This window comes from Mesoplodon mirus, assembly GCF_964341445.2.
Source record: "Mesoplodon mirus genome assembly, chromosome: 4".
Lineage (NCBI taxonomy): Eukaryota > Metazoa > Chordata > Mammalia > Artiodactyla > Ziphiidae > Mesoplodon > Mesoplodon mirus.
The window spans coordinates 96112971-96132499 of NC_138979.1; the positions used below are offsets into that span (position 1 = coordinate 96112971).

Consider the following 19529-nt stretch of genomic DNA (forward strand, 5'->3'; position numbering starts at 1 on the left):
ATATGTACATTTGAATATATGTTTTCTTTCTCTATATATTTTTTTTTCTTCTTTTTTTCTTTGTTGGGACTACATTCAAGCCATAGTTTTGTCCTTGATGATGCTGGACTAACTCATTCCTCTGATTTTAATTGCTGTGAGGATTCACATAATTATATTTATAACTTAAACTAATATTTATAATACTAATGTATCTGAGGATAGCACAATGCCTTCAAATAAATTTCTTTTATCTCTGACTTTGAGTTTATTTCATTTTTAAAGCTCTATTTTATTTTAATAACTATCTTTTTATTTCAACATCATGATATTTTCTTAGATCTCTTTGAGGATATTAATTATTCTTAATTTGAAATCTTCTTTTGTTTCCTCTATTATGTTTCATTTTACGGAATGTTGTTTTTTGAGTTCTGTGTCTAACTTTCATGTTGTTCTCAAACGTTTGATGGTTTGTGGTTGCCTGTTCCTACTTGTGTTTGAGAATCCCTGTTTGCCTCTTGGTGAATGTAGGTTCTGATTACAGTGGCCTGTCTCCCAAGATTGTGGGGGAAAGGCACAATACATAGATCGTCCTCTGGGTATGGGGTTCCCCTCTCCTGGAATTCATATGATACCTCGGTTTAGCTATATTACTTTTTCAGATCTAGTGCTAGGAGTCTGTGCCAGAACCCTAATGTGAGACAAAGTTATACTTAAGGTCTGGGCTGGAAGAAAATATCAGAGTCATGGAGTTCCTTTCTGTCATTAATTTATTTCTCTTATCCTTGTGGAATTCTAAAGCTACTTCTGGCTGTTTTCAGCTTTGGTCTACAGCCCCAGCATTCAAATCTTAAAAGTTTCCTTAGGTGGATTGTGTACTTTGTGTAGAAGAACATTTTCAAGGTTTCATCCTGGGGCAAATGTCACTGCAGCCTGCTGTTCGGAGTAAGCTGGCAGGAGGAAGAGCCCAAATGGTCTGGGAGAGCTGAATGGAATTCTTCAAATAATTTTATTCATGGTGCTTCCATGACCACTTCTGCTTTTCTCATTTGTTGACTCTGATTTGGAGACTCTTTGGGGGTTGCTCTGACCTCTGTATTGATTTTCTTTTTCAAATGCTTTGAGCTGTGTTTTTCTCCTTTCTTATTTCTTCATTTATCAAATCTACTTTTTATCTTTCAGACGTTTCTCAGATTTCTATTTTACTGACAATATTCATTCTTTTTTTCTTTAAACATCTTTATTGGAGTATAATTGCTTTACAACAGTGTGTTAGTTTCTGCTTTATAACAAAGTGAATCAGCTATACATATACGTATATATATCCCCATATCCCCTCCCTCTTGCGTCTCCCCCCCACCCTTCCTATCCCACCCCTCTAGATGGTCACAAAGCACCGAGCTGATCTCCCTGTGCTACGCAGCTGCTTCCCACTAGCTAGCTATTTTACATTTGGTAGTGTATATATGTCAATGCTACTCTCTTACTTCATCGCAGCTTACCCTTCCCCCTCCTCATGTCCTCAAGTCCATTCTCTACATCTGCGTCTTTATTCCTGTCCTGCCCCTAGGTTCTTCAGAGCCATTTTTTTTTTTTTTAGGTTCCATATATGTGTGTTAGCGTACGGTATTTGTTTTTCTCTTTCTGACTTACTTCACTCTGTATGACAGACTCTAGGTCCTTCCACCTCACTACAAATAACTCAATTTCGTTTCTTTTTATGGATGAGTAATATTCCATTGTATATATGTGCCACATCTTCTTTATCCATTCCTCTGTCGATGGACACTTAGGTTGCTTCCATGTCCTGGCTGTTGTAAATAGAGCTGCAATGAACATTGTGGTACATGACTCCTAAAGGGAGCACTGATTTTCAGTTTACCTTTATACTGAGAGAGTATCCTTTCTGGGGGCTCAGTTTTAAGAGATCGTCTCCCATTAAACTTCTTTCCCTGGCCTGTGTCTTTTCTAACCAAAGCCTTGAGAGACTGGAAACCAATGAGCAAGTTCTCTTGGTTTAGAAAATGCCCTTCATTTATTCCATATTTTTTTTTTCAGTCTTTGACCTGAACAATGACTGCTTTCTAGCCAGTCCTGGGTGCATTCAAAAATATTTAAATGTTTTGTCTTTATGGAATATGTAGCTCTTTGCAACAGAGGAGGTTGATCCTGGCACCTACTCCACAGTGTTGCCAGAAGTGGGAGTTATCATATCATTTCATGGGTAGATCAAGAAATTGCTTTGGGCTTCCCTGGTGGCGGAGTGATTGGGAGTCCGCCTGCCGATGCAGGGGACACGGGTTCGTGTCCCGGTCCGGGAGGATCCCGCGTGCCACGGAGCGGCTGGGCCCGTGGGCCATGGCCGCTGGGCCTGCGTGTCCGGAGCCTGTGCTCCGCGGTGGGAGAGGCCGCAGCAGCGGGAGACCCGCATACCGCAAAAAAAAAAAAAAAGAAAAGAAATTGCTTTAATTTTTTGAAATTTCAAAAATTAATTTATGCCTGTTGTAGCAGGTGAAAACATACAATACAAAGATTTATAAAGGCAGAGCTAATAATTTCTTCCCTGAATTTTGATTCCACCTCTACAGGGGTAACCAATGTTAACATTTGGTGTGCATACTTTCACACTTTCTATTTGCTCGTATATATATGAATATATGTAGATGTGTAAGTGGTTTGTTTTTAACAAGAAGGAATCATAATATATAGATTAATATGCAACTAGTTTTCTGAACAATTTATCTTGGACATTACGATAAATCAGTAAATATGGATCTAGCTCTGCCTACTTTTTCTAATTTATTTTTACATACAAAGGTAGTACAATTTTATATAGAAAGGCTTACTTTATTCATGATGGTTTTAAAGTATACTTTTATGTTTTTCCCCCCCCATTTCAATCTTTTCCTCTCTTCTCCCCTCTTACCCTCACTCCAACACATACACAATACCAGATACCAATCATTAACATCCTGGTTTGATTCCTTACATTTCAAGGGATTTCTTGTATGCGTTCTCATAAAATGGTCATTAGTAGCAGACTGAAGAGGAAATTGGAATGTCTGCTCTGTCACTCTGGCTGTGTGATCTTGCAAAAATCACATAATATTTTCAGTCATAGTTTTCACCAGTGTAAAATGGGAGTACAGGCATACCTCATTTTATTGCCTTCACATATACTGTGTTCTCTACAAATTGAAGGTTTGTGGCAACCCTGCATCGAGCAAGTCTGTTGGCACCATTTTTCCAACAGCATTTGCTCACTTTGTGTCACTATGTCACATTTTGGTAATTCTTACAATATTTTAAACTTTTTCATTATTATTATATTTGTCATGGTGATCATGGTGATCAGTGATCTTTGATGTTACTATTGCAAAAAGATTATGACTCACTGAAGGCTCAGATGATGATTAACATTTTCTCACAATAAAGTACTTTTTAATTCAGTATGTACATTCTTATATATAATGCTATGGCACATATAATAGACTACTGTATAATGTTAATGTAACTTTTATATGCACTGAGGAACCAAAAAAATTCATGTCACTCGCTTTATTGTGATATTTGCTTTATTGCAGTGGTCTGGAACCAAATGTGCAATATCTCTGAGGTATGCCTATAATAATTTTAATAATCCCTACCTCATTGCCATGAGGATTATGTGCATTAATATATATAAAGTGTTTTAGTTTGTGAAACTTTCATGGCACATTTCTAGTCACTGAAAATACAAAGGTGTGGTCTCTGCCCTAAGAAACTTTCAGCAGAGTAGGGAGGCAGGCTCAGGAATGAGCCTTTTCCTGTAAGACGACAAGGGTTCCAGTGGTGGTATACATGGTGTCCTGTGGATCCACAGCACAGGCACCTGGTCACCTGGTTGGTGAGTGGAAAAGGTCTGATTTCTAGAGCTGACACTTGGGTTGGGTGTTATAGAATGAGTTGGAATTGGCATTGGTGTTCTATGAATGTTATTATTCTCAGTATTAATACCTTTGTTTCTTTTCCTTTTCTTGTTGTTATTTAATCCACCTGTTTCTTTTCCTTTTAGGAGAGCTGATTTACCAAGTTCAATCACCTGATGAAGGGGCTCTAGTGACTGCTGCAAAAAATTTGGGGTTCATTTTTAAGTCTCGGACCCCAGAGACAATAACAATAGAAGAATTGGGAACACTAGTTACTTATCAATTGCTTGCCTTTTTGGATTTCAACAATTTCAGAAAAAGGATGTCTGTCATAGGTACGGTTCATGGCTGAGAGTATTTTTGATCTTTTGATAGTACTATGGTTATATGGAAACTTCTCAAGGATGATTTTACTCTTGGTTATGTGCTGAGAGTTGTGATATTTATTAACCTTTGAACTTCTGTTATCCTCAACTTAGCCTCAACTCAGTAGTGGTGAGTATAACTAACATGTAACAAGTGCTTATTGTGTGTCCAGTACTGGTCTAAGTGCTATACATGAATGAACTGATTTAAGTGTCACAACAACCCTACAAAGTAGGTACTATTATTTTTATGCCCATTTTAAAGATAACAGAACTGAAACAGAGAGGTTGAGTAACTTTCCCAAGGTCACATAGCTTGAGATAGAATAGCTAGGATTTAAACCTAGGAGGTCTGACTATGAAGGAAGGTCATTCACTACACAGCAGTGGCTCAGGATGAGTTCCTGAATTACTTGGCACATGCCAGTTATTGTTGATATTGTTGTTTTGTGAAAATCATCATCAGTCTTCTCATTATTTTCCATTTACTCTGTTCACTTGCATTGCTGGAGATGATCACCCATTATTGAATTTAGCACCACAATGAATCCATGCTTTCCTAAGTCAGTGCTAACCCTCAGTGCTGCATCAACGTCCCTCTCATTTTTATTTTCCTCCTTTTTCCAGTCCTTATAACAGGTGTTCTAAATCTTTGCCCTTTCCTCAAGTCCTCAACCTTGCCATGAATCTCCTTTACTCTTGGAAGCTAAATTCATCTGCTATTTCTTTAAAAAAAAAGAGGCCCTCAGAGATGCACACTATCACCTTACCCATTTCCCCATCTTCCTCCTTCATCCCCAAGCTATAACTTTACTCAGTCTTTTTCCTGATTCAGAGAAAAATTCCTCTTGCTCCTTTTCAATGCTAAAGATTCTACCTCTTCCCATCCCTTTTCCTTCCCTGCTTGCTCCTTATTCTTCGTCACTGGCTCCTTCCTTCAGCCTGCAACTCTGTCATCATCCTTTTTCCTTAAAGATATTGTTCATGTTCTGACCTCCACTGATTTTGCCACCCCATTTTTCTTCTTTCCATCACAACTTAATTTTTCAAGGTCAGTTTTTGATCCTTACCTTGATTTCTCTTTTCAGCCTATTAGGGTCAGTCTTCTGCTTCCACTGTTCAAAAAGAAATACCTTCTCAGAAGTTTGCAATCACCTCATAACTGCCCAATGCAATAGCCCTCCCTCTCTCTTTCCTTCTTTCTCTCTTTCTTTTTCTTTCTTTCCTTTTTCTTTCTCTCTCTCTCTCCTTTTTCCTCTCTCTCCCTTTTCTTTTTCTTCCTTCCTTCCTTTCTTTCTTTCTTCCTTTCTTTCCTTCTTTCTTTCTTTCTCTCTCTCTCTTTCTTTCTCTCTCTCTTTCTTTCTTTCTCTCTCTCTTTCTTTCTTTCTCTCTTTCTTTCTCTCTTTCTTTCTTTCTCTCCCTCCCTCTCTCCCTTCCTTCCTTCCTTTCTTTTTCTTTCTTTCTTTCTTTCTCTCTTTCTTTCTTCTCTCTCTCTCTCTCTCTCTCTCCCTTCCTTTTTTTCTTTCTATCTATCTAATATCTATCTTCTACTATCATCTCTCTATCTTTTTAAACTTAGTGATATTCGGGACTGTTGACCTTCTTCTCTTGACACTCCTCTTTTGGCCTCTGTGAACTCACTGGCTCCTGGTTCTCCTCTTGACCTGTGTTTTTGTTCTCAAGCTCCTTTTTCCTTTCAAGCTGACTATTCTTTGTCCCACCTTCAGTGTTGGTGTCCTTTTCTCTTCTCACTTCCTGTGCTCTCCTTGGATAATCTTGACCACTCACATGGTGGTAGCTATTGCTTATATTCTGTGTCCTTCCCATATTGTTCTTCAGTTTCAATCTCTCTCTGAGGTCCCCACACACTCTTTCAGCCTTCTCCTGGATTCTGCCACTGGGTTGTACTACAGTTACCTCAAATTTTGTATGTCTAATATAGAACTTTCTTTCTCACAACTATTGCTCTTTATGTAGTTCTTATTAAAATTGTTAACTACCTTTGCTATATGCCTGTGTGAGTGCACTGAACACTTTACAATGAATTATTTTATTAAATTCTTGTTGATAGTGTATTACCCCCAATCAGGAGATGAGGCAATTAAGGCTCAAAGATTTTAAGTATCCTGCCCGAGATTGTCACACAACTTGTTACAAGTCCAGTAAGATGCAGAGGAAATATCTGAACCCAGGTTTCAAATATTTGAACATCGTTCTCCAGCATCTAGCCTCTTAATCCCTATTGTAGCTCACTTGCTTTTGATACTTCCATCTCCTTTGTGCCCCTAGGCTAGTGATTCTGAAACTTCAGTTCCCATCAGAACCACCAGGAGGGCTTGTTAAAATGCAAATTGCTGGGCCTAGGCCCTAGCGTTTCTGATTCAGTAGGCCTGGGGTGAGGCCTAAAAGTTTGCATGTCTAACAGGCTCCCAGGTATTGCTGATGCAGATGCTGCTGGGCGGAGAACCAGTCTGGGGACCATTGCCCTGGACTAGGAGATCCTCAAATACTACTCATTATTTTCCCCCGAGATACTCTGCTACTCTCTTCATTCAGGCTTCATCATCTCTTGCCTTGTCTATAGGATCCTCAGTAGTCATCCTGTTTCTAAGTCTCTCCTCCTCAAGGCAACAGAGTAATCTTTCTAAAAATAGCCTCAAAAACCCATTTTTATCATAAAAGCCTACTGTGCTTTTCTCCTAATTCCCAGTGCCACTCCTTTAGTTAAGCCTGTCATCACTGCTTGCTTATATTATTGCAATATCTTTAAACCTGTTTCCCCTTAAAAGAATCCTCTATGCTGACATCAGGGTATTCTTTTTAAAACATTGGCCTGATTTTGCCATCACCAGCTTAAAAAATCTTGCTGGTTTCCTAGAACTTAAAGGATGTCCTTAGCACGACATTCAAGATTGTTTGCAATCTGACCTCAAGCTGCTTTTCTTCCACTTCCTGAAACTATGTGCTCCAGCCTCACTAGGCCTCACCATTCCTGGCATGCATTGTGCACTTTCACACCGTTTGCATGTACTGTTTCCTCCGCCTAGACCTTTCCTTTTCTCTTCTCTTCTTGGAAAACTCATACTCATCTGGTAATGTCTGATTCAGGTATCACCTGTTCTCTCAATTCTTTTCCTACCCTCCGAATAACCTCATTCTCCTTTGTTCCCCAGAGCACCTTGTTCATAGCACCAGTGTGATGCCAATCCCGGGATGCTCACGATTTTCTCAGTTATTAGAGTGGTGCTGCCTGAAGGCAGGAGCTGTGCCATAGTCTTCATAAATTACTCAGGGCCAAGCACAGAGCTTAGCACACAGTGGGTTCTCTATGAATGTTCATTAAATAACATTTAACCCAACACCTTGTAACTTATGAATATCCTGATCATCATATTAAATCAATTTTTACTCTGAAAAACATGTGTGTATATGTAATAGCAGGGCTTTTGGTCTCTAGCTGCTAGAAACTAACTCTGGGAGATTGCTCTCAGCAGGAACCAAACATCATCTGAGGATGTTTATTTATTTATTTTTTTGACAACAGGCTGTAGGCAGTCACTATCAGTGTTAATGATGAGCACATATGCTGCTCTGGGTGTTGGCTTAATGTTGTATCAGCCGGAACTATCTTCTATTTACAGCTTCAGGGGAAGTGTTATTGATGTTGGGTTGGCCCAGAACTGGTTTCTCTTTGCTCTGAGGGTGTTGACAAAACCTAAGATTGCTACACAGGGAAACTTTCAGCTTTTCCCCAGTGTTGGTCACCATTACAGGCTATGGGGAAATCACAGCCTAACCACAAATATCGGATGTTTGCCTTAATGGATCCCATATGAAGAAAGGTAATGTTCCACCACAGAATGCATGGAGGCTTCGGGCTTTATTTCATTTCGGTTTGTTTTTTAATCAGGAGGAATTTGAAAGAGAGACTCCACGAGAGTAGACAAGTCTCTGTTTGATAACAAGGTTGAAAAACAATGTTAGCCTCATGATTGTCACGGGGCTTGGTTGGGCAACACCCCAACCTGAAGGCTCAGACATTTGTTGCTGCTGCTGCTGCTCTTTCTCCTCCTCCCCTTCTTAGGTCTTCTCCTCCTTCTTCGAGGTTTTCTTTTTTTGACAGTCATTCATTGAATCATGAATGTGTAGTTTAAGTACCAGTGGTACTTTCATTCTGGGGCAACAGCCCTGATTTAATCCAGAGGTATCTAAATAAAAATAGATTTCTATAAAGAATTTTGTCAGAAGGTATAGAATATACTATATTGATAAGCATGTAAATCTCAGTATGTAGTTTTGGAAGGATTAATACTACTAATTATGTAAATAAAAATACAGAGATAAAATTCAAAGATAGTTATTAATAGGGGCAAGTGGCAGATAATTATTAAAGAAGAATAGATTACAATAGCTCCTTGTAAAGCCCTTAGAAGATCTTTACATAAAGGTTTCTTAACTCTAAACCTTTTAAGGATTATCAAAGTACAAATCACACTGACATGTGACAGGCATTTCTCTATGTGGATGTATGAACAGCCACCCAACTGAGATATAACAAAGTAGAATTATTCATCACCCTTCACAGTGTTGCTATTGTATTTACCCTTACAGCATAAACCTGGAACCATTTCTGACTTTCTTCTTTCCTTTGTATCACAAAGGCATAGCTGCTGCTTTCAATGAATTTTGCATAATTATAATTCAACTCAATCAAGCAAATATTTATTAAGTACCTACCATGTTCCAGGAACTTGAAGCTAAAGGAGAATGTGAAATTGAAAAATGTATTTTGTGGTTGCATCCAGGAGAAAATGGTGAAGCAGGATAGGAAATAGGCTAAAAAGGGGCCGGATGATCCCCGGATGATTATAACATGTTTATGACATGTTAAAGAGTCCAAACTTGATCTAAGGGCAGAAGAAAGCTATTGCGGGATTCTAAGCAATGGTGTAAAGATGACTCTGGCTGTGTTGCAGAAGAGTTTGGAGGGAAGGAGTAAAACCATTTAGGTTAATGTGATAATCTAGGCAAGAGAGAAGGTGTCAGAGAGACGTTCTTGGCTTCAATTGGATGTATGGGTGGTGAAGGGAGGAGCTTTGAATGATGGCCAGATACCTGATTTGGGAGACTAAGTGAATGCTGAAGCTGGTTATTATTTTTTTTAAGACTTTTTTTTTAATGTGGACTATTTTTAAAGTCTTTATTGAAATTGTTTCAATATTACTTCTGTTTTATGTTTTACTTTTTTTTGTGGCTGTGAGGCACGTGGGATCTTAGCTCCCTGACCAGGGATCAAACTCGCACCCCCTGTATTGGAAGGTGGAGTCTTAACCACTGGACCACCAGGGAAGTCCTGAAGCTGGTTATTAGGACTGGAGACATAGGAGGAGTAACTAGTCACTGGTGATAGATAACATGTCCAGTTTGAGTTTGATGTGCTTGGGCACATCTAAGAGGAGATGTCCAGTTGGTAGTTGGATGTACAGGCAGGGAGCACTGGAAATGGATTTAGGCAGGAGATACACATTTGAGAGCAATCATCCTGTAGATGAAAACTGAAGCCATAAAAAGAATGTGACTGCCCAATGAGCGTGTGAAGGATGGGAGGAAAAGTCAATCCTGGGTAAATCTCTGAAGAACACCAGTATTTAAAAGACAGGCAATGGAAGCAGATTCTATAACTAAAAATGTATGACCTTTGTCCAGGCTCTGCCCACATGTTATCTTGACCATTTAAAGCTGCTATGTTATTTTTAATTTATTTTTAAAAGCTAACTTCTGAAATGACAGAGATTTTATTAGCCTAGAGATTTCCTAGCAGAAGTGACTATAAGCCTTGAATGAAAAGGGATATAAAACTTGCTGAGCTGCTAAAGGAAATGTTTAGTGAGTAAAATTAAACAGGATTCCATGAAATTGGGTTTACATAAACTCAAAATTTAAAGGGGCTAATGCTGGGTTAAGGGAAGGCAGCAGATATGGAAAATCTTTATTAAATCAGAAAATTGTAGAGCTAGAAAGACCTTAGAAGTTAGGTTGTTTAAACATCTCCTTTTCACAAGTAGAAACTGAGACAAAGAGATGGTGAGGGATTTGCACAAATCAAGATCGGTCTGTGATTTCCCTAGACCAGTGGTTCTCAATGAGTGGTCTGGGGAACCCTAGGAAAACTTGATAGTTTTTCAGAGGCTGCACAAGGACAAAAATATTTTCATAATAATACTAATATTTGTCTTTCAATTTTTTTTCTCATGAATATATTGTGGAGGTTTACAAAAGCCACATGACATATGATAATACAACAGGTTGAATGCAAAAGCAGATATGAGAATCCAGCTGTCTTCTATTAAGCCAGACATTAAAGAGATCTGTAAGGGACTTCCCTGGTGGTCCAGTGGTTAAAACTCCACACTTCTAAAGCAGGGGGTGTGGGTTCAATCCCTGGTCTGGGAACTAAGATCCCACATGCCATGTGGCATGGCCAAAATAAATAAATAAATAAAATAAAGATATCTGTAACCATATGAAACAATGCCCCTCCCCAAACTAAGTGTTTTTATTTTGGAAAATATAGTTATTTTTCATAGAATTTTTATTTATGTAAATATATAATAGGTTTATTGTTATAATAATTATTCTTTTGGTAATATAATTAATGTCTTAAGACTATTGATACAATAAAATTTCTCAGTTTGAATTTCTAATGTGGTAAATATTGATAGATAGAACCTATATGGAGTCCTCATGAAGTTTTAAGAGTATAAAGGGGTTCTGAGACCAAAAAGTTTGAGAACCTATATTCTACCTTGGACTATAAGAAATAAACAGCCATAGAGAAGTCATACTGGCAAATGTGGGATATATACACTTTGCCTTTATAGCTCTGGTAATGGGAGGGAGAAAATACAGGGGAAATTATTAAATTGGATTGTTGTATAAGAAAAGAAAGAGATAGACTTTCCTAGGATTAAATGTTCTGGAAATTATAAAAGTTGACCATGGGTCTTAGAAGAGAAGACAAGCCCTAGACAAATTCCAATAAAAAAAAATTTTCCAGGGTACATTACATCTATTCAAGCTAGGAGGAAATTGGATTAGATTAAGTGTTGACTAAGGGTCATTAAAGATTAGAGGAAGTGAGAAAATCATAATTCAAAGAGTCATGTACCACAATATTCATTGAAGCTCTATTTGCAATAGCCAGGACATGGAAGCAACCTAAGTGTCCATCAACAGATGAATGGATAAAGAAGATGTGGCACATATATACAATGGAATATTACTCAGCCATTAAAAAAACCCAAAATTGAGTTATTTGTAGTGAGGTGGATGGATTTAGAGTCTGTCATACAGAGTGAAGTAAGTCAGAAAGAGAAAAACAAATACCATATGCTAACACATATATATGTGTGGAATCTAAAAAAAAAAAATGGCTCTGAAGAACCTAGGGGCAGGACAGGAATAAAGACACAGACATAGAGAATGGACTATGGACTTGAGGACCCTGGGAGTGGGAAGGGTAAGCTGGGAAGAAGTGAGAGAGTGGCATGGACATATATACACTACCAAATGTAAAATAGCTAGCTAGTGGGAAGCAGCTGCATAGCACAGAGAGGTCAGCTCGGTGCTTTGTGACCACCTAGAGGGGTGGGATAGGGAGCGTGGGAGGGAGATGCAAGAGGGAGGGGATATGGCGATACATGTATATGTATAGCTGACTCACTTTGTTATAAAGCAGAAACTAACACACCATTGTAAAGCAATTATACTCCAATAAAGATGTTAAAAAAAAAAGATTAGAGGAAGCAACCTAAGTGTCCCTCAACAAATGAATGGATAAAGAAGATGTGGTATATATCTTGTGGTATATACAATGGAATACTGCTCAGCCACAAAAAAGAATTAAACTTTGCCATTTGCAACCACATGGATGCACTTAGAAGGTATTATGCTAAGTGAAATAAGTCAGAGAGAAAAACAAATACTGTATGGTATCACTCATATGTGGAATCTTAAAAATACAACAAACTAATGAATATAACAAAAAAGAAGCAGACTCACAGATATAGAGAATAAACTAGTGGTTACCAGTGGGGAGAGGAAAGGGGGGAGGGGAAATTTAAGGGTGGGAATTAAGAGACACAAACTATTATGTATAAAATAAGCATATATTGTACAGCACAGGGAATATAGCCAATATTGTATAATAACTATAAATGGAGTATATCCTTTAAAAATTGTGAATCACTATTTTGTACACCTGTAACACATAATGTTGTATGTCAACTATACTCCAATTAAAGAAAAGATTAGAGGGAAAAGTAATTTATTGTACTATGTTATTTATATTCCTTTAAATCAAGCTCTAAACTTTGTATCCTCTTAAACTAATAGTAGTCAATATTTATGTTCATCTGTTCTGAGGCATTCTATTTTTAGAGAAAAGGTATAATTCAGTGGAAAGGATGTAATAATCTTTGACTCGATGAAGCTTGTGAGGGTCAGTGTTCAGACCATGAAGTTGTGACACAGGCAGTTGTCCTAGATTGTATCAGCCCTTCAGAAATAGTAGGGGAGAAATACATTGCTATGTCATTCATTCATTCAATAAATCATTAGGTGTCTGGTGTCTGCCAAGCTGTAAAACCAAGCCTGCAAAGGTAGGCTTAAGGAAAGATTAGCTTAAAGAAAGATTTGTCTGACAGCAATATGTGCAACAGCCAGGGGAGGGCACAAGGATTGGAGATGAGGGATTGGAGCCTAGTCAAGACTGTCATTCCCAAACCTGAGGGGCAGGTTAAAAACACAGCCCTACTAATACAGACTTCCAGTGGGAAGAAGATAGAAACTTTAATTTTGAAAGCCCCCTGTGAAGTGTGCTTGTATCCAGGATTGTGACCCAAGAATGAAAGGGCTTTTCCAAGGAGTAAAGGGGGTGAAGAAACATGTCAGCAAGGACTGCGAACTAATGCATAAACCATGGCTTTGAATGGCTAGAATTCCATATGGAGATCATTTGGCATGACACCGATAGCTGATTCCTACAGTCAGTCTTGAATTTCACATTAGGAGACAGGCAAAAAAAAGCTCTCAGTTCTGCTCAATACAGAAGGCTTAATTTAAATGTATCAGCCCTTCAGAAATAGTAGTCAAGGAAAATAACAAGGTTGTACACATCAGAATGAAAACACTTTTTCCTGTAGATGGAATATTTCTAAGTTAATAAAACAGGAGTAAAGCCAGGTGACTTGGGTAATGACCTTTTAACCAACAGCACTGAATATTTTACTACTGGCTAAAACATGCCCATTTCCAACTTGCCTGGCTAGAGCCCAGGGACAGTCAAGTTTTGATGGATTTCACTGAATATAATCTACTTTCCCAACTTTTTTTTCAGTTCGAAACCCAGAAGGACAGATAAAGCTTTATTCCAAAGGAGCAGACACTATTCTGTTTGAAAGACTTCATCCATCCAACGAAGACCTCCTGACCTTGACGTCAGACCATCTCAGTGTAAGTGCCTCTGTCATAAGGTTAGCACGGTGGCCCTTTGGCTGCTTCCTGTGGTTAGGTCTTATTTTTAAAATATCAGTTAAATGATCTGACTTCTGAAATAGAAAGCATGTGAAGAACGGTTCCACAGGAAACTGTGCCAGTGAATGTTTAGAAGCTGGCACGTGGACCTACCCCCTACCCTGCTGAGAGTCTGGTCGGTCTCACCGCAGGTGGATTAACACACAGCAGCTGAGAAGTAGCCACTGAGTGTGGGCTCCTGAACTCCAGCCAGAAGAGTCAAGACCCCAAGGGAAACCTGCTCTAACTTCCCTACAGCTGGGGACTGTTTCACATGGGTGACTGGACTGGTTTAGGGAAGAGGAACAGCAGGAGGGTTGCTTTCCCTTGGGTTCCGATGTGTCTGGTACTAATGGAATCTCTTATGGTTACTTTATATGGTGAGGGGAAAATAATCTCTGTAGCCAACTTTCTCCTCTAAGGGTTCTTTTATTCAGGTCATGATGAGTCACTAGTGTTCCCTAGGTTGAAGTTACCAAATGCATACATCCTAAGACTATGCATAGTTTCTTTCCCAAAGGTTTGTAAAGGGAGCAGGGATGGTCTTTGGCACACCTTTTTTTTTTTTTTTTTTTTGCAAAAGAGTAAGAGTCTATGAATTAATATGAACATTATCTGATTTAAAGCTGAGATTCAAGGCTCCCTCTATCTGTTTGAGGTTCTGTTTAACCCAATATGAAATTTAAGGGCAATTGCTCAAAACTCTTATTTCCTCCTTGGTTTCTCTCCTTTAAAAAGCTATTGAGGAGTGGGATAGGGAGGGTGGGAGGGACATGCAAGAGGGAGGGGATATGGAGATATATGCATACGTATAACTGATTCACTTTTTTATACAGCAGAAACTTTCTAACACAACTTTGTAAAGCAATTATACTCCAATAAAGATGTTAAAAAAAGATTAAAAAATTTTTAAAACTTCCAAAAAAAGAAAAAAAAACAACTATTGAGGATTCATTTTCTTTGCCAAGCCCTATATTTAATATAAAACATTCCCTGACTCTTTAAACAAACAAACAAACAAATAAAAAAACTCTGGCTGACTTTAAGTTTAAAGAATGATGGTTTGGTAATGTGGGTTACAAACATAGCTATTGTTTTTGTCTTTCCAATAGAGCATTCTTGATTTTCTTTTAATCTGTTCCAGAAGGCTAGCATGGTCTTTTTAAATTTTTTTTTTTTATGGAAACAACATTGGAATCATAAGTATTTGATTTTGCCATTGCTCAAACACCAAGGCCCTGGATTTTCATACTAAAGTATGGGAAGCCAAATTTGATCTTTTTATATTTCTATGCAAAAGATTTATTTTCCAGGTAGTATCAGTTTGACTTGCTTTCGCTTCGTTCACTTTATTCATTTTGACTTCTAAATTCTGCGGTTTTAAATTTATATTTAATTATTGATTTTTGAATTGTTTAATGATAGGAAATGACCTTGTTCAAATGTTCATTTAGAATTGAACTTGTGTTTCATGCACTAATTAAATAACTTAAATCATCTGTCCCCTTTTGTAGTGTCATCTTAGAGTTGATTCACTGCTGTGCAGAACAAAGAGAAAGACACTGTAATGCCCAGTGGGGTTGCAAGGGAGACGCAAGAGGGAGGAGATATGGGGATATATGTATACATATAGCTGATTCACTTTGTTATACAGCAGAAACTAACACACCATTGTAAAGCAATTATACTCCAATAAAGATGTTAAAAAAAAAGTTAAAGCCAAAGAAATGTTTGTGCAAATTAAGAGGATAAAAGATCCTTATAAAGGATCTATAAAAAGGATCTATAAAAGGCAGTAACTAAATTTTCAGATCAGTAGGGGACCCAGTGGTGGTCTTGGAGGAGGGCTTGTACAATGTGATTGCAATATCCAAAGTGCTACCAACTGCCTACGAGATAAATTTGGATAATTTTTCTCATGGTCTCTCTGGGCTAAACCACATCACTGCAGTATGCACTGACTTTTCTTTCCATTTACCTAATTAGGGTGTGTCATGGTTTAATATATGCTTGACTGCAAACCTGTGTCTGTCTCATAAGCCAGAACACAACAGAGAAGACATGCTCTGTGGCAATGCCCAAAGGAGCAGAAATGGCTATGAAAACGCTTACAGTGTAGAAGCCCATAAAATGACCACTGGAGGCCTAGGCAAAGTGGGAGGTTTTTAGCATTTCCCCAAGCATTCAACATATGTTTCTAGCTATTGCAGCTGTGTGAAACACTTAGCAACTACCAGCCTCCTATTTTTATTTATTTATTTTCATGTTAGAAGGATAAAAGCACTAGAGGTATAATTTAAGATTGTTGGCTTCCTGAGACACTAAATGAAGAGTATGATCCTCTGATAAATTTGACCTATTATTAAATACTAACTCCAAAGAAAATAGTTTCTAGAAAAATAATGATTTTTAAAAATACTAACTGGACTTGACTGTCTCTTTAAACTTTCAAACAGTTTTATTAAAATTGGGCTTTAATATAGCAAGAAAAGATTTACAGAAGTTCTAGGAGGAAAAGTAAAAGTCAGCCTCCATTTCTAGTACTACTTCCCAGAAGCGAACATTTATATTAAACTTTTCTGCCTTTCTCTCACTTTTCCCTTAGAGTTATTATTATAACTTTAATTTATATCCTTAAATTTCTATCACCTGACACCTATTTATTCATCTATTATTGAATAAGTATTTTATTATGGAAAATTTCAAACATAAACACAAGTAGGACAGAGTTAATTTTAGATGTGGCTGTATTATTAGGAGGAAGGTGACAAGATTTTGGTGAGATGTCATGCTGCAGCCCCTTGAGAGAGCCTCCTACCTTTGATTTGAGAGCTATGGCTCCTCTGAGGGTCCTTTCTTCTCCCCTAAAAGCCGAGGGCCATAGGCCTTGAAACAGGCTGGGTCCCTCACATTGTCAGCAGTGCTTTCTTCAGGCAGAGGATAGGTTAGAAACCAATATGTTGCTTCAGATGGTTATCTCAAGTCATGGGCACCATCGATCACCTCTCAACTAGGACCCTTCAGAGGGCATTTCAGCAATCTTAAGGGAGAATGCTAGGTCCCTTGAATGTTTCAACCCAAACAAAACACAAAATAAAAATATCATCTCCCCTTTCCAAGGGAATTAGAAAGTTGGAGGTCAGGATGACTAAGTAGTGCTCTTGAGATAAAATGAATTTGAGTGCAAAACTTCTTACCCATTATTGTCGTTGTTGTTTTATTGCTGTGATTATTGTTTTGGGATGGTTCCTAAGTCTCCATTTGTCCTGGCAGGAATTTGCAGGAGAAGGCCTTCGAACCTTGGCCATCGCATACAGAGATCTGGATGACATGTACTTCAAAGAGTGGCACAAGATGCTTGAAGATGCAAACGCTGCCATAGATGAGAGAGATGAACGGATAGCAGGGCTGTATGAAGAAATCGAAAGGGATTTGATGGTATGAGTTTAGAAGCATGATGGTTTGTGTTTACAGAAGGGATAATATGTGTTTAGAGATCTAGCATGGGAATAATCCATTGGCTAAATCATCTTGCACACAGCAGATGTTACTCTTTCAAACAATGAATCATGCTTTATATGTTGACTTTGAGCTTGCCATATGTGGCCAGAGGATTATTTCTATTAACAGTAGCTTATGCAATTGGAAGTCCCCCAAGAGTAGAAGGTAGTAGACTCCCTATTCTTTGTCAGCCTCTGGTATGTCATGTTTTGTTTGATGTTGTGTGTGTGTGTGTGTGTGTGTGTGTGTGTGTGTGTTTTCCTCCATGCTTTATAACCCACCTTTTTAGAGCAGGGAAACTTGCCATGAAGAGTGGCGCTCTAGCTGTAAACCATCCTAGACCCATGAGATTCTGATGATATCTGTACTGTCCAGAGTGTGATATATTCTAGAAACAACTCTTCCCTGAGGCCCTAGTGGCCAGGATGCTTAGCTATTGTGAGGCACTAGGGAGCACACCTTGCTCATCTTTGGATGAAATGTTGCACAAGAACCTTCACTTTTTAGTTTATGGCATCTGATGGTTTGTTAATTTAAGAGAATGGCTCTACTTTTTCTGTGATCCTGACTCTGAGATGAGGGCTCTTCTTTGTACCCTTCCATATTAATATAACTGGGGGATTCTGAAGTCCTTAGAAGTCCATATTATCATATTATCCTAATATGTTATCTGAGCATATCAGATCCCTCATGTAAATTCTAACTCCCAGGATCTCTGCATTAATTGGAATGCCCATCAGTTGCCTTGATTAGGGAACCTCCTTCTAGGGTCCTTCCCAGCCCACCTCTGTACATAATAGGGTGCTTGTTATATCAGTGCATCATACTCTCCATCTTCATGTCCCTTGACCTCTGAACTCTGTGATTGAAAGCTGTGGATGTTATGGGTATTTTTTGCATGCATTAACGTGAGGTATTCTTTTTTAATGAAGCTACTAGGCGCAACTGCTGTAGAAGATAAGTTACAAGAGGGTGTTATTGAAACGGTTACAAGCTTATCACTAGCCAATATTAAGATCTGGGTCCTAACAGGAGACAAACAAGGTAATCTGAAAATAGATGATGATGTTTTGACAAGGGGGCAATAATTTCTGTGGTAAAATTTTAATTAACCAGAAAGCTTAATTAAGGAGACATTTCCCCAGTCCTCCGCATAGGAAAGAGTTGAAATACAAAAAGGAAAGCTCATATATTGCAAGAATTTACTCTCAAACTAACAAAATATCTTCTATAGTATACCCTGGGGCCAGTTGAGTTTCAGCTCAATTGCCTCTTAAAAATAATAGTTATACCCATAGGCAACAATGGTATTAAAAATGTTGAACTATTGGTTTGTATGTGCACTGCTCCTGGTTAGGAGAGGGAGTGGCACAGCTCTGAAGCAGGACATTGGAGACCTCAGCATTACTTCTTTAGTTTCTTCAATGGTAGGAAGGTTTCGGAATCTTAGAGGAGGGGTAGGCTTTGGAGAGGCTCAAGGAAGCAGCTGTTTATCAGCTGGTATGGAAATATTTTGGTATTTTAACAACTACCACAGCTGTACCAGTGCAACCTGGCTGAATTTCAGGACTGCCCATGCAGTTGTACAAGGAGAGCTGACCCACTTTCAGGCATGACAATATGCCAAGTCATCAGAGAAAGAGTCATTACGTTCAGAATACTGTGTTTCCTAAGAAAGAAAAGGGGATCAATACATTTTGGATCTATTGCTAGCAGTGGTTAAAACAAAAATGATTTTCTGCTTGGCCATCAGTGTACCAGAAATATTCAGTTAACTGGCACACACGTTTTTAAGATTCTATCTAACTTTTTTAGAACATTGGAGTATTTGCAGATATGATAAATCAGTTGTCTATATGTTTACTCAAATCACTGATTACAAAAAATAAACCATAGAGAGTCGAGCTCTGTGTTGTGTTATTAGACTTCCTAGAGTTTGATGTTGATCAGTGGGTACAGCTGTTCAATTAGTTATGAATATCCACAAGTTTACTGTTTAGCTTTCATTTCTGTGGTTTCTACAAAGGACATGGTGAGGTTTTATCAACTGTCTTCCTTGACTTAGGACAAACCTAATGATTCTATAGAATTCGCTGAAGTCTAACGACTCAGTAAAATTAGAATCAGATGATTATATTGCAGATGAAAGGGGGTACTTAACTATCCTAGGCTCCATTTCTACAAAATTAGAGGAAGGACTGGT

The 19529-nt window shown here is 38.3% G+C and overlaps 1 protein-coding gene across 5 annotated transcripts in view; it reads left to right on the top strand.

Annotated features, from left to right (window-relative positions):
* The window catches only part of ATP8B4 (ATPase phospholipid transporting 8B4 (putative)), a 257802-nt gene that overhangs the window by 177987 nt on the left and 60286 nt on the right, over positions 1-19529 (top strand). For all 5 annotated transcript variants that reach the window (XM_082616903.1, XM_082616904.1, XM_082616906.1 and 2 more), the window contains 4 exons: positions 4034-4222; positions 13650-13765; positions 17099-17263; positions 18259-18370. In XM_082616903.1, the coding sequence (XP_082473029.1) occupies positions 4034-4222; positions 13650-13765; positions 17099-17263; positions 18259-18370 (582 nt within the window). The remainder of the gene's footprint in view (positions 1-4033; positions 4223-13649; positions 13766-17098; positions 17264-18258; positions 18371-19529) is intronic.